Source organism: Bos grunniens, chromosome 3 (assembly GCF_055505025.1).
Source record: "Bos grunniens cultivar Pamir isolate PY7600 chromosome 3, Bosgru_T2T1.0, whole genome shotgun sequence".
NCBI classification, from domain to species: Eukaryota; Metazoa; Chordata; class Mammalia; order Artiodactyla; family Bovidae; genus Bos; species Bos grunniens.
The window spans coordinates 5,861,052-5,874,756 of record NC_141167.1 but is presented as its reverse complement, the minus strand read 5'-3'; the positions used below and the strand labels follow the sequence as shown (position 1 = coordinate 5,874,756).

General features: G+C 48.2%; 1 protein-coding gene across 10 annotated transcripts in view; it reads left to right on the top strand.

Moving 5' to 3' along the window:
- The window catches only part of AGAP1 (ArfGAP with GTPase domain, ankyrin repeat and PH domain 1), a 572,168-nt gene that overhangs the window by 475,332 nt on the left and 83,131 nt on the right, over positions 1 to 13,705 (top strand). For 5 of the 10 annotated variants that reach the window (XM_086376737.1, XM_086376786.1, XM_086376709.1 and 2 more), the window contains one exon: positions 9,098 to 9,172. The exons of the other annotated variants lie outside the window; for them this stretch is intronic. In XM_086376737.1, coding sequence (XP_086232863.1) covers positions 9,098 to 9,172 — 75 coding nt within the window. The remainder of the gene's footprint in view (positions 1 to 9,097; positions 9,173 to 13,705) is intronic. 10 annotated transcript variants of the gene reach the window in all.

Below are 13,705 nucleotides of genomic sequence, written 5' to 3'. Positions count from 1 at the left end.
CTGATTCAAACCTCACTCTTTTTTAAGTGAGAATTTGGTTTCCTTTTTCTTTCTTTTTTTCATACTGATTTATTTGCTTGTGTTTGGCTGCGTTGGGTCTTAGTTGCCGCGTGCAGGATCTTCATCGCATCACGGGGATCTTTCCTCGCACGGACTCTCTAGTTGAGGCATGCAGGCCAGTAGTTGCTGCGCATGGACTGGGTTCCCTCACAGCGTGAAAGTGAAAGTCATTCAGACGTGCCCAACTCTTTGGGACCCCATGGACTATATGGAATTCTCCAGGCCAGAATACAGGGGTGGGTAGCCTTTCCCTTCTCCAGGGGATCTTCCCAACCCAGGGACTGAACCCAGGTCTCCCACATCACAGGCGGATTCTTCACCAGCTGATGGGACCTTGGTCTCCCGATGAGGGATGGAACCCAAGTCCCCTGCATCGCATGGTGGATTCTTAAACACGAGACCACCAGGCAGGTCCCTGCTCTGTGTTTCTGTTTTGAAGGTCAGGTGTTCAGTCCTTATACTACAGAACCATCAGAGTCCAGATAACCCTGTTCGCTGAAAAACTAGGCTTTAATAAAAAAGGCAGAATGTTCTTTGTGATGCTGAGAACCCAGCACCCGAAAGTGGCTCCTGCTCCCACACCCTCGTTGCATCCCAGACGAGAGTGACGCCCAGAGGCCAAGAAGCCCCAACTTCAGCATCCTAACAAGCCACCCCCCAATAGCCTTCCCTTCTCAAAATGAACAGCTGCTCCTTGAAGACATGGAAAGACATTTCCATTACTTGGTGATGTATTTCTCATCTCCATCTGAGAATGTGCCGAACCTAGAGTGGGAATATTTCTACTTCAACTCACTTTTTTTTTTTATTTCAGTCCCTATTAAAAGTTACACTCTCGGTGTCAAGCTGAAATACCCAATTAATTGTGGGTACACTTGAACCCTTGCTCTGCGACTCAGTGTGTTTCTAGGCCGAAAGGGAAACCAACGCTCCACCTAATTGGAACTTCTGGTTTTATGGCGTATCCTGGAGTTTTCGCTTCGTTTTTATTTTCGATGTTTTCCGGGGTTAATGGTGTTTTCCGTGCTCGTCTGCATCAGCCCACTATGTGGAAGCCCTTGGCAGTTTTCAAATCGTAAGAGCTTTAAAGAAGCCGCCAATGTTGAAATTGTGTTTGCTGTTAGGAAAGTTGTTATGAGTTATTGGAAATGGAATTAAAACTGTATAATTAAGGATCGATTCCTTATTTCGGAGTTCTGTTTCATTAGGTATTTCGTCTCGTGTTCTGTGGGTTCAGATTACAGAAAAGAATGCTCGTCTTCGAGGAAGGACGAAGTTATTTTGCTTTCTCCACATTTGTCCTATTTTGCTGGCCTCTGGTTTTGTTTAATCCTCTCAAAGACCCTTTTAATGGACGTTTCAACACGACTACTCCTCTGTGTGGTAGCCTCTAGGAAATGACCATTATGTCAGGCCCTTCACAGCTAAAGTAGTGAGTTCACATCGTGGAAGAATCTTCGGGGTTGCATCTTATGGGAGAGAAAAAAAAAAAAAGCCCACTGCCTTTTTTTTTTTTTTTTTCCACAAAAGAACAGAACATTTACCCAGTCTTGTTGAGCACATGAATGTTCAGATGCTGGCACAAAAGAAATCTCCAATCTCTAACCTCACAATGAAATTGCTCCGACAAAAGATCACGGAACACCGGGCGCACGAAAGTGGAAGAGACACAAAACCGCAGCGGTGTCTGACCCCGCCTGCAGAGGTTCCTGGGGGACCGTCTTTATCCAGCGTCCTGGTGCTGCGGTCCGGCTGCAGTGCTCCGAGGAGCCAAGGCAGTTCCCCGGCACCGGCGGCATTTATACAGGTGGCGTCTCTACAAGTAAATAAATACCCGTCCGAGGAGGACAGGGAGCCGTGCTATCGAACACGGTTATCATTTGGCTTCTCCAAGAGGTACAAGTTTCCGCTCCCCGGTAGGAAGGGAGAGGGTTATTTGTCTCGTGCTGAGACAAGGCAGTCTTCAGAGATGCGTGGCACACCCTCGTCAACCCAGCCCCTTCCTGCGCCGGGCTAAAGAGATCCTATTAGTTCTCATAATTGATTCGAGGGCTGCAGCCTGCGTTTCCCCAGCTCTGCGCCGTTCACGCCAGGGATGTAACTCATGCACACTTGAGCATCCCACATGGCTGGCAGGGCTCGGACACACCGCTCCTGGCTGCCTCATTTTTTAATCAGCTATCTGAGGAATATTTATCTAATCAACAAAGAGTGCTGTCAGAGGGACCAGCAGTGACATTAATATAAGTCTGTGGGCTCCTGGTGCAATGATGGAGGAAGAGTTTAGGAGAAAACCCTGCTCGTTTGAGTATGCCAACAGACTACGGAATATGTTTATTCCGCTTACGGAGAGCTAGTCAAAGGGTTTCCTATGTTGGAATTTTGCTCTGTGATTTGTTCTCAGGCATTCATATGCTGTAGTTTAAAAAAAAAAAGTTTTTTTTTGTTTTTTTTTTGTTTTTTTAGAGAAACAAAATGAATTTTCCTTTAAACGAAAATTTAAGTCCTTACGATCATCACGGGGAACTTGGATGAAAAGCTGTAGTGTCCAAAAGTAAAGAGGTGTGTAATAACTGGGAGTCGTTAACTCTAAGTGATTCCAGCTCCTCTGACTTAGCCGAAAGCCATCATTTGCACGTTTTCCCTTTCTGTCTCCTCTGAAAAGGTGGTGACTGCCTGTTAGTAATTATAAGGAGTTGAGTATGCGGTGCACAAAACTCGTCGTGTGTAGCACTCAGACACCTCAGAGGGATGTTCTGTGCATTAGACTTTATGCAAGCTTTCCTTCTTCAGATGTGTGGCTGGGGTGGCCAGCTGTCAGGACCTGGGTGAGCTGGGTCGTGGCCACCCACCCCTCAGCCTGGCAGCCCTCTCGCCCAGAAAATCTGTCAGCCGAGGATGTGGACACCATCAGGTCTGTGCTCTGGGGGGGCAGGGTCACGTGACACCCCCAGTGCGCGTGCTCTGATACTTACCGACCTTTGCACCAAAGTCACCTCTCTCCTCCTCTCCTTGTAATTCAAAGATCGCCTTTTAAAGTCGGTTTTCATAATCCCTTCAGTGTTCATACGCTGAGGGCTGTTTGTCAGTTCTGAGGGGAAGTTACAATACCCTTGTTATCAGAGGCTGCTGCTAAGTCGTTTCAGTCGTGTCCGACTCTATGCGACCCCATAGATGGAAGCCCACCAGGCTCCCCCGACCCTGGGATCCTCCAGGCAAGAGTACTGGAGTGGGTTGCCATTTCCTTCTCCAATAAATGAAAGTGAAAAGTGAAAGGGAAGTCGCTCAGTTCTGTCCAACTCTTAGCGACCCCATGGACTGCAGCCTACCAGGCCCCTCCGTCCATGGGATTTTCCAGGCAAGAGTACTGGAGTGGGGTGCCATTGCCTTCTCCATATCAGAGGGCAGTACACTTTTTGCTTTCTTACAGTTTGGAACACGAGTCTCTATACTGTCTTAACCTGCCTTTTCCACAATTTTAATCCTTAGAAAATATCTTCCAACCAGACTCCTGATGAGCTTCACCTCCCGCTGCTGTTAGTTCTCGACCCTCAGCTGTGTGCCCCATGTGCCTCCTTGCGTTGTGACAGTCCAGCAGCTGTCTAGGATTCCACCCAAGTCCACGGTTCACATTTTGTTGCTGTTATGGGGAGGATGCTACAGTGTTCAGCTAAAGCCTTCCTTTCCCAGGCCCCCTGACGTTTCTGCTGACCCAGACGGATTCAGAAAGATCCACTTAATTTGCAGGCTGGGGACTTCCCCTGGCGGTTCAGTGGTTAAGATGCTTCCAGTACAAGGCATGGGTTCCAGTAACTAAGAGCCCCACATGCCATGTGGCGCGGCCAAGAAAATAAAAGAAAAATTCATTAATTAATTTTTGAAAAGTAATAATTTGCAGGCTGCAGTGGTATGTGGCCCATCTCACTGTCTACATTTGTTGTCGTCATTCTGTTTGCAACCCCATGGACTGCAGCTCACCTGGCTTCTTTGTCCTTCACCGTGTCCTTGAGCTTGCTTAAACTCATGTCCATTGAGTCAGTGAGGTCATCCAACCGTCTCGTCCTCTGTTGCCCCCTTCTCTTCCTGCCTTCAGTCTTTCCCAGCATCAGGGTCTTTTCTAATGAGGCGGCTCTTTTACATCAAGTGGCCAAAGATAAGACCATCTGTATACACTGGGACTGACCATGAGTTTGCACTAGATCTGGAACTTTGTGTCATGGGGTTGAGTCTGTGTCCATTAAAATGTGCACGTGTGTTCTCAAACACTGGAGACGGTGGTGTTGAAGCGCTGTGCCTTTCCAATAGTCAGGTAAGGCATTCTCAGCTCCCAGGTGGTGCTAGTGGTAAAGAGCCCGCCTGGCAGTGCACGAGATGTAAGAGATGAAGGTTTGGTTCCTAGGTCCAGAAGACCCCCTGGAGGAGGGCCTGGCAACTCACTCCAGTATTCTTGCCTGGAGAATCCCTTGGACAGAGGAGCCCGGTGGTCTACGGTCCCATCTGGTTGCAAAGAGTTGGACACGACTGAGGGACTTAGCATGCACGCAGAATGTAAGGCATTCTGGAAACTGCTCACAGAAGAGACTGTTGTTTACCCAATTAGCAGAAGAGCAGAATGGAAAATACCGATGGAATGCTCACACCCTGCTGCCTTTTTGTCCCATAACAGGAAATTCTCATATTAAAATAATTGTTTTATGTGAAATGAGTGAAAAAAATCAAAGTAAGTTAACCTTTGTTTAAAAAGATGAAACTATATTCCTGAAACATTTTTAAACGCTAAAAAAAAATTTTTAAGCTGAATTTTTTTTTTTAAATATTTATTAAGTATAGTTGTTTTACAGTGTTGTGTTAGTTTCTGCTATACAGCAAAGTGAACCAGCGATATGTATACATATATCCCCTCTCTTTGGATTTCCTTCCCATTTAGGTCACCACAGAGCACTGAGTAATCAAGATAGTATGGTACTGGCACAAACAGAAATACAGATCAATGGAACAGGAGAGAACGCCCAGAGATAAACCAACACACCTATGGTCACCTAATCTATGACAGAGGAGGCAAGAATATACAAAGAACTCTACTAAAAACTAAATATTTAATTAAAATAAAGATTACCCAGGAAATTTAGTCGTTTGAGCCAGCTCCACATGGAGTCCTCAAGAGTCACGGACTAATCCAAAGGCCTGCGGTCAAAAGCTGCTGCCGGCGTGATGGCCTTGGTGTGCGCTGGTCCATGGAGGCAGCATCCAGCCAGCAGCATCAGGTTGCCTCACTCCTGGGTCTGTTGGGTGCAGCGTCCTCCTTTCCTTAGAGGTGAATCCACGCAGCAGCACTGCACATAACCTGAGATTTTATTGATGATAATATGATTGTATTTTCTCATTGAGAAGCTTCTAAACAAGTGGACTTAGAGCAATCAATGCCCCAGGAGACAAATGCACGTCTCAGGACCTCTGTATCAGCCAGAAAATGTCCATTTGTTTAGGAGGAAGAAAAAGGCATGACATTTTACACATTAAAATTGATTATTTCATCAATAGGTTAATAGAAAACCAGGCTTCGAGTTCCCTTCCTGCTTATCCATCCACACAGTAATGGGAGGCTGGGGTTTGAAAAATGCCAGGTGGGAAACAAGCAGGAAAGAGGTTTCTGCACCAGCTCTGCTTCCTTGCAGAGGGGCGCCCAGCCCCGACTCTGCCTATTTATATGTAAATGCTTTAGAACGAGGTAAGTTTTTCCACTGAGAAGTGCAGTTTCTGTGGCTGTGACTTTCTGGAACTTTTGAAACATGGGCCAAGATGCCAGAGCTTGGGCTGTTGAGATTATGGAGTACATGCTTAATTCTGTGAACATATGACTTGTAGCTGAATGCGTGTGAATGAATGCGTGCTCAGTCACGTCTGACTTTTTACGACCCCCTGGACTGTAGCCCGCCAGGCTCCTCTGCCCATGGGATTTCCCACGCAAGAAAACTGGAGTGGGTTGCCATTTCCTGCTGCAGAGGATCTTCCAACCCAGGGATGGAACCTGCGTCTCTTGCGTTTTCTGCATTGGCAGGTGATTTTTTTTTACCACTGTGCCACTTGGGAAGCCACTTCTACCTGAGGAACCTGGTATTTATCCACTGAACATTTCCCAAGGAGACTCTCAAACACTATGACTGGTTTCCTTTGTCTCAAATGATCTTTGTAATAGTGGTTGTACTTGAAGCCCCTGTTGCCAGGTATGGTGTTAACTGGGACAATACCTTATAGATAAGACACCTTGAAAGTGTAGAGATTAGGGAAGCTTCTGCACTGATGGAAAATTAAATTTGGACCTATATACTGTAGAAGGGACTTGTTCAACCTTACTAGGTTAGAGATGACATTTCTTTTTTTGTCTTTTTAAAATTTATTTTGTTGAAATGTAGTTGACTTAAAATATTGTGTAAGGACTCTTGAGAATCCCTTGGACTGCAAGGAAATCAAACCAGTCAATCACAAAGGAAATCAATCTTGAATATTCAAGTACTGAAGTACTTGAAGCTCCAGTACTTGGACTACCTGATGTGAAGAGCCAACTTGTTAGAAAAGACCCTGATGCTGGGAAAGACTGAAGCAGGAGGAGAACGGGACAATAGAGGATGAGATGGTTGGATAGCATCACCGACTCAATGGACATGAGTTTGGGCAAGCTCCGGGAGGTGGTGAAGGACAGGCAAGCCTGATGTGCTGAAGTCCATGGGTCGCAAAGAGTCGGACACGACTGAGCGACTGAACAACAATCTTGTGTTAACAGTTATACAGCAAAGTGATTCAGCAACATATATGTATATTATTTTTCATATTCTTTTCCATTGTGGTTTACTACAGGATCTTGGGTAGAGTTCCCTGTGCTATACAGAAGGACCTTATTGTTTAAGTCTTCTATATATAACAGTTTGCATCTACTAAACCCCAGACTCCCAAGACATTTCTTATTAATATGAGTTTTCAAGCCACAGAGTCCTTCTTAGTCATTTAGTCACAGCTTCACTTTTTCTTCTTTAGAATCAGGTGACAGCTAACTCACATCTAGTTTTTATTCTCATTAACATAAAATGTGCATCCTGATTATAGAGTACTGTTTCTCAAATATATCTTATGTTGTCACGCCAAGGAAGTCCAGAGTGCACCAAAGTGCTTGGCATTCCCTTCAGCAGTGGAAGTCCTTGTGAAGACCTGGTCCTCTCCCTGTTTGTTCTGTGGCCCCCAGAACTTGACGCCCCCACAGCCTGCACTGTACTGTCTAAGCTTGAGTCTTTTGGCCCTAAGCTACCGCAGGCCAGACCAGCCAGCCCGTCCTAAGCCTGGAATGTGTTGGGGTGAGCAAGCTGGCCCCTGACCGATGCATGCCTTGCTTTGTGGTCCGTCTGTGACCAGTGTGTCAGTCTGCAGTGAGCCTCAGAGACACTTGTGGAAACACACACACCTGCCTCCCCAGGTCGGCACTTCATACCTGCATTAAACAAGCGCTCCCTGAGAGCTCAGCTGGTAAAGAACCCGCTTGCAATGTCGGAGACCTGGGTTCGATCCCTGGGTTGGGAAGGTCCCCTGGAGAAGGGAAAGGCTACCCTCTCTAGTATTCTGGCCTGGAGGATTCCCTGGACTGTATAGTCCATGAGGTCGCAGAGTCACATGTGACAGAACGGCTCTTGCTCACTTCACTGTCCAACGAAAGCCTCGTGCGAGGCTCGATAAGTTTCTCTTCCTGGCTGTGGAAGTCAAAAGAGACGGGTGGTCCGATCGTGCCCCGTCCTCAGGAGCTTGGGTGCCTGTGGCCGTCCTGTCTGTCCACACCGGGTCTCTGATCTTCAGCCGCATTAGCCTGAAGACTTGTTTCTCGAGAACCACCCTGTCTGTTTGCTCTTCACGGTATGTCTCCTCTGAAGGGCTGATGGGAGGCAACCTGTTTGCCCCGTGTGTCGGGTTCCTGAGCTGGGGGGTGAGAGGGTGTGGGGCCGATGAGGTGAAGACCTGTGTGTGGAGAAGAGTGTTCGGGGAGGGGGAGAGGGGCTTAGCACCCCAGGTCGTCACCACACGCAGTGTGAGCTGTGCGCTGCCTTGCCCATGGGGAACTCGTCCTGCGCTTCACTTCCGAACCCAGGGCTGCCCTGTGGGTCTCTTGGTGTTTGTCTTTTTCTCTTGGATGCTTTCTTCAGTGAACAGAGAGCTTAAGGGGGCGTGTGCTCTTTGGGTCCCTCGGTTCAGAGCCCCCGAGCCGCCTCCTGTAGGAAGGGAAATGGAACCACCATCAGCCGCACAGCACGTTGAGTCGAGTTTAGCTGGTCCAGATCACAATACGGCTGGGGGAAAACGCTTCCTTTTTTCTTTTTTTTAACGGCTCTGGGAGTTACAGACCTGCCGTCTGCAGCATACGCAGGAGCTATTTGATTTGACGTTCACCTAGTGTTTTGCCAGATCCAAGGGCTTATGTCTACTGGCCTCGGTAGCTCCTGCAAGACACTCTAGCGACAAAGAACCCATCTGCCAGCCTAGGAGACGCAGAGACTTGGGTTCGGTCCCTGGGTCGGGAAGATCCCCTGGAGAAGGGAATGGCAACCCACTCCAGTCTTCTTGCCTGGAGCATCCCATGGACAGAGGAGCCTGGCAGGCCACAGTCCATGGGATCACAGAGTCGGACATGGCTGAAGCCACTTAGCACGCACACGCACCGGCCCCCAGGGACAAGGCCGGCTTTGCTCAGTTGTCAGTAGGCGCTGTAGAACTGGCAGGACGAGGCGGGTGCATGAACTTCCTTGTCTGGGCTTTTGCTGGATTCTGTGCAAACCTAAGGATGCTGGCTGGCCTCTCTCCGCCCTGCCCGAGACCCTCTGCGCTTCGGGCCTGGGAGGCCGAGCCTCCCCTCCCGGCGCCCACCTGCCTCCCGGGGACTGCACGTCGGAGGTGATGTCACGCGCTCCGTGGGCATTTCTTTTCTCCCCTTTTCATTTGTTTCTTTTCCTTTTTGTTTTCTCTCTTTCTCCCCCCTCCCCTCTCTGCTCTCGGGATGCAGCCAAACGCAAAGCATGGAAACTAAACCGTGTTGGTAGCCTGCGAAATATTTACAGCAGCAGCACCAACACCGAAGGTAACGCCGCCCCCGCCCCCACACCCTCCGCAGCCCCTCGCCCTGTCCTTCCCGCCTTCCCGCCTTCCTTCCCTCCCGATGCAGAAATGGAAATGCGATTCGCCCAAAGCCGCATGCACCCCAATTGTGTTTGCAGAGTCATTCCTGTGGTCTTTTCATCTTTTTGTTTGTGTGTTTGATTTTTTTTTTTTACCATTCATGTTCCTTTCAGCTTACTTAAATTTTGACCTTTCCCTTGCCGTCCTAGACTAGTGATGTTTAAATTACTTCAGAAACCTATTTTCTCCTCTTTTTTTTTCTTTTCCTTTCTACGTGTGGGCACTCAGTGTAATATTTCCCAAGTTATTACAGTTTTTAAAAGTGTTAGTATCAGGTGTAATGATCTGTAGCCGAATACGATAGTGTGCCGTGACATTTAAGTAACAGTCTTAATTTGTTTTGTGGAAACATTCTCCGTAATGCTCTCTGCAGCTCTAATCCAGAAGCAGCCAGGCCCGGGTCATTTGCATGGGCTGCTATCGCTTGTAAATTCAGTATATTGTTGTGTTTCTAAAGGTCGTCTGGTGCCAAAGTTCACAAATTGACTTGCGTTGCTTTTTTCACCGAAGACAGCCGTCATTGCCTTTGTATAATAGCAGATTGAATTTCCCTCCCTCCCCGCCTTCATTTGAAACAACACAATTATAAATTGCCCTTTTTTTTATGATTACAAATGTCAGGGGTCAGAATTATTTTGATGCCAGGGAAAAGAAAACCACCCGCACCAGCCCCAGCCCTTGTAAGGGAGGCTGGCGTACGTGCGATGCAAAACGGGTCACAATCCAGCAATCTCGGGATAATAGGGGGACTTTTTTTTTTTCACTTAAGTGCAAGCCAAAGGGGTCAAGTAATCGCAAGCTCGTGCCCTAACACTAATTGACTTATTTGGGGATGATTATAACTGTAATATTTTTCTTAATGTCACTGTTTTCTGGGCTGTTGATTTTAGCGATTGCCAAGCAGTGGCATTAAATCTCTTGTAAATTTTAAATTGCACGCTGTTTCTGTAAACAAGTCCCCCTCTTCACATCCCGATCATTAACCTTTGCTGATTTATATCACCATCCTTTTTTCCTTTCTTCCACAATTACTCCTGTCTCACCACCAAAAGCCCAGCTGTCCACCAGAAAAGAAAAAAAAAAAAAAAGGCATCTGAAAAACAAAATTACATTTTCATGATGGCTTGTTAAAGAACTATTGTTTTAATCATAATCTTTATTTTTCATTCCTCAAGGGGAATCTCTCAACTGTTAAGGTACCAATGGAGCTTGACCCCCCCCCCCCACCCACCACCTTGGTATTTTCTTTCAAAGCATTCGCTCAAGAGAGACAAAAATGAGAGAGAAAAATAATAGAAGCTTAGAAACAGTCGCCTGCAGTATCATTTTCTGCTGTCCTTTAAAGGGTATTAAGTGTCCTCATTCTCCATGCTTTAATGTTAGTTTTTCCGTTTAGGGTTCATAATCATCTCTCTTCCCTCTGTCCCTATCAGCCATGTTTTTCTTGTGTGTGTGCATTTGTCACAACAAATTCGTTTATTGACTTCCAGCCTTTCAGCAATATTTGTGAGGTCTGGTTTTATCTGTGGTTGTATACAAAACTGGGGGGAAGGAGGAGGTAGGCAGACAGCCCTCCCACCCCCGAGACTTGCAGATGGGGTCTTCCTGGAGACACTGACAAGGAAGTGTCTCACGACAGGTGTGACAGTTTGCAGAAGTGGGAACTTCTCAGCCTTGACCAGCCAGGTAACCTGCAAAGTCCGTCCTGCCCAGCACTCCTGGGTGGGGCGGGACCATGATGCTCTCTGAAATCTGTAAATATGGCAACAGTGCAATGCACTCAGGGTCCCGTCAACTGCCAGTACTCCAGCTAGTCCTGAAGATGCTGGAGTAGACAGTGTCCAGTTCTCCGTCACACTTTCCTTCATTTCTGTTCAGCCCGTGGTTACATTTATGAATCTTCAGTGAAGTGACATGGCCGTTCTTCATTTACTTTGGGTTTCTTTCAAGACTGTTATCTGTATGTACCAAGTCTCATGTCATACAGCTTTTAAGATGACAGTACTGAATTCATGCAACTATATGAAAACATCAGAACACTTTTCTGATTTCTCATCTTTTGCTATATGGTATCACCGCCTATTTTCTGTCTATAAATTGACCCTTCGTGAAAAGTCGTGTTTCAAACATTCTAACTTTTGTTGTAACCTGAGTCCTTGAGTGTTCCCCTAAAGATACCCCGAATGGAATATTTTTTAAACTGGTTCGCTTGAGTAATTTGTTCAGCTGCTGCTGCTAAATCGCTTCAGTCATGTCCAACTCTGTACGACCCCATAGACAGCAGCCCACCAGTCTCCCCTGTCCCTGGGATTCTCCAGGCAAGAACACTGGAATGGGTTGCCATTTCCTTTTCCAGTGCATGAAAGTGAAAAGTGAAAGTGAAGTCGCTCAGTCACGTCCAACTCTTCATGACCCCATGGACTGCAGCCTGCCAGGCTCCTCCGTCCATGGGATTTTCCAGGCAAGAGTACTGGAGTGGGGTGCCATTGCCTTCTCCAATTTGTTCAGAGGTATCCACAAAATACTGTTGACACCAGAGTTTCCTGTAGAGGGAGTTAGAACTTGAGTTTTGGGGGTGGTGGGCAGGCCCTGTCCAAGGAGCTTGTCCACACCCCTCCATCCAGCCCCAGAGAGAGCAGCGCAGACACGGTGGGGCTCACCCCAGGACAGGCTGGTGACAGACGGGCAAGACCAAGAAGTGAACCTGAAGGTCTCGCGCCAAAGCCCTTTCTCACTCACATTCATTCTTCTGGCCCCAGGGCCACGTCTCCTCGTTGAACCTTCACTGCCAGGTAGGTACTTCGTTACAGGTGGGAGTTTAAGCAAGTCAGACGGTTTTCTGCAGGGCCGGGAGCTGGCATCTTCCAGAGACAGGTCATGTGCCCGGATCTCCCGGCTCCGTGACCCTTCTCCTGGGTTCTCGTGGAAAGAGTCAAGGATGAATGTCAGGAGTGGATGAAAATAAATTAAACAGAACTAATTAGGGACACACATGGACAGGATTAGAAAACAAACAAAAATATGTTCTCTTCCACTTTTTTTTCTGTCCACTGGGGCTAATTATCTCTGAAACCAAGCTGGAAACCTCGTTTGTATGTATTATATTGCCCTAATTTTTAAACCTCCGTTTACTTTATAAAAACTCAGTTTTTTCCCAACGTTGGTGAAATTTAAATTCCTTCAACAAGAATACGACTTTAATTTTTCCATCTTGGAAGCCTGTGTGCGAGGTGGGATGGAAGGTTTGTGATGCGATTCTTCACTTCGTAACTGCCTGTTAGGCCAAGGAGAAAATGTATCTGAAGTCTGGTGGGTGAGGCTGGACTTGGGAATGTTCAACTCCAAGGGAAACATGTTTCTGGAAACAGAGAGACCTGAGCAGAAGCGGACGTTGTGCGGCAGGACGCACGGCCAGGCAGCCGGCTGCGTGGTCTGTGAGCAGCATCACCCCAGCAGGAGGACGCGGAATCCGTGTGCGTGTCTTCAGTCCTCACATTCCCTGCACCGCTGGGGTGGGTCAGACCATCACCCACTGTGCGGTGGGCCAACCATGGACTCTTCTGGGAGTTTTCAGCTCTCCCTGCTGCTACAGAAGAAGGCACAGGGTGAAGTGTAAATGGGTAAAGAGATGTATCGTGGAACACAGAGCATCTCCAGGGGTGCCAGGCCCACCCACGCCGTATGTATGGGACAGGCCATGTCAGTCGACTACCAGTGGGGTTCAGTACAGCCCGAAGTGCCAGCTCAGCCCTGGTGTAGACTCCGTGTCTGTGGATGGAACTTGCCCCAGAGGCAGGCATGTGATGCCTACCTGCGGTCCTTGGCCATAGCGCAAAGGCCAGATGGGGGAACTCGGAGGTGCCGAGCACCATGGCTCCACACAGGCCCCGTTGTGGAGAAACATGAGTCTCATTCTGGTGGTCACTCGGGCCCCAGTCACGCCCACACCCCCTTCCTCCAGTGGACAGCCAAGAGTGTCCCTCTTCTAGGAGCAGACACGAGCAGGCCAGCCCGTGGCCGGCCTAACTCTGCAATGTCCTCTCCACCCTCTGGAGTCCTCAGGCACAGATCTGAGATGCCCCCCTCATCCACGTCCAGTTCAGTTACAGGTGATGTTCACGTGCTCCCGCCTGTCAAGGACCCACGGATGGTGCAGGTGCCCAGAGCTGGACCCCAGGCAGATGGAGGGTCAGGCTGACAGTCAGCCCAGGGAGGGTCACAGAGACCCTGAGGCAGGGTGAGAAAGGAGAATTTCCAACCAGGCTCTGCTGGCCTGGAGGTTTAGAGGAGACTGAGGCCACATTGGATTCTGGAGTCTGGAGCCGTGATGTGCCCCAGGGCTGAGGACTCAGATTTCCTGGCATCCTGTCCTGTGACCAGCAACCCCTGTCCCCAGCGGCCTTCCCCAAGCCCCGTGTGTGTGCTGACCTGTATG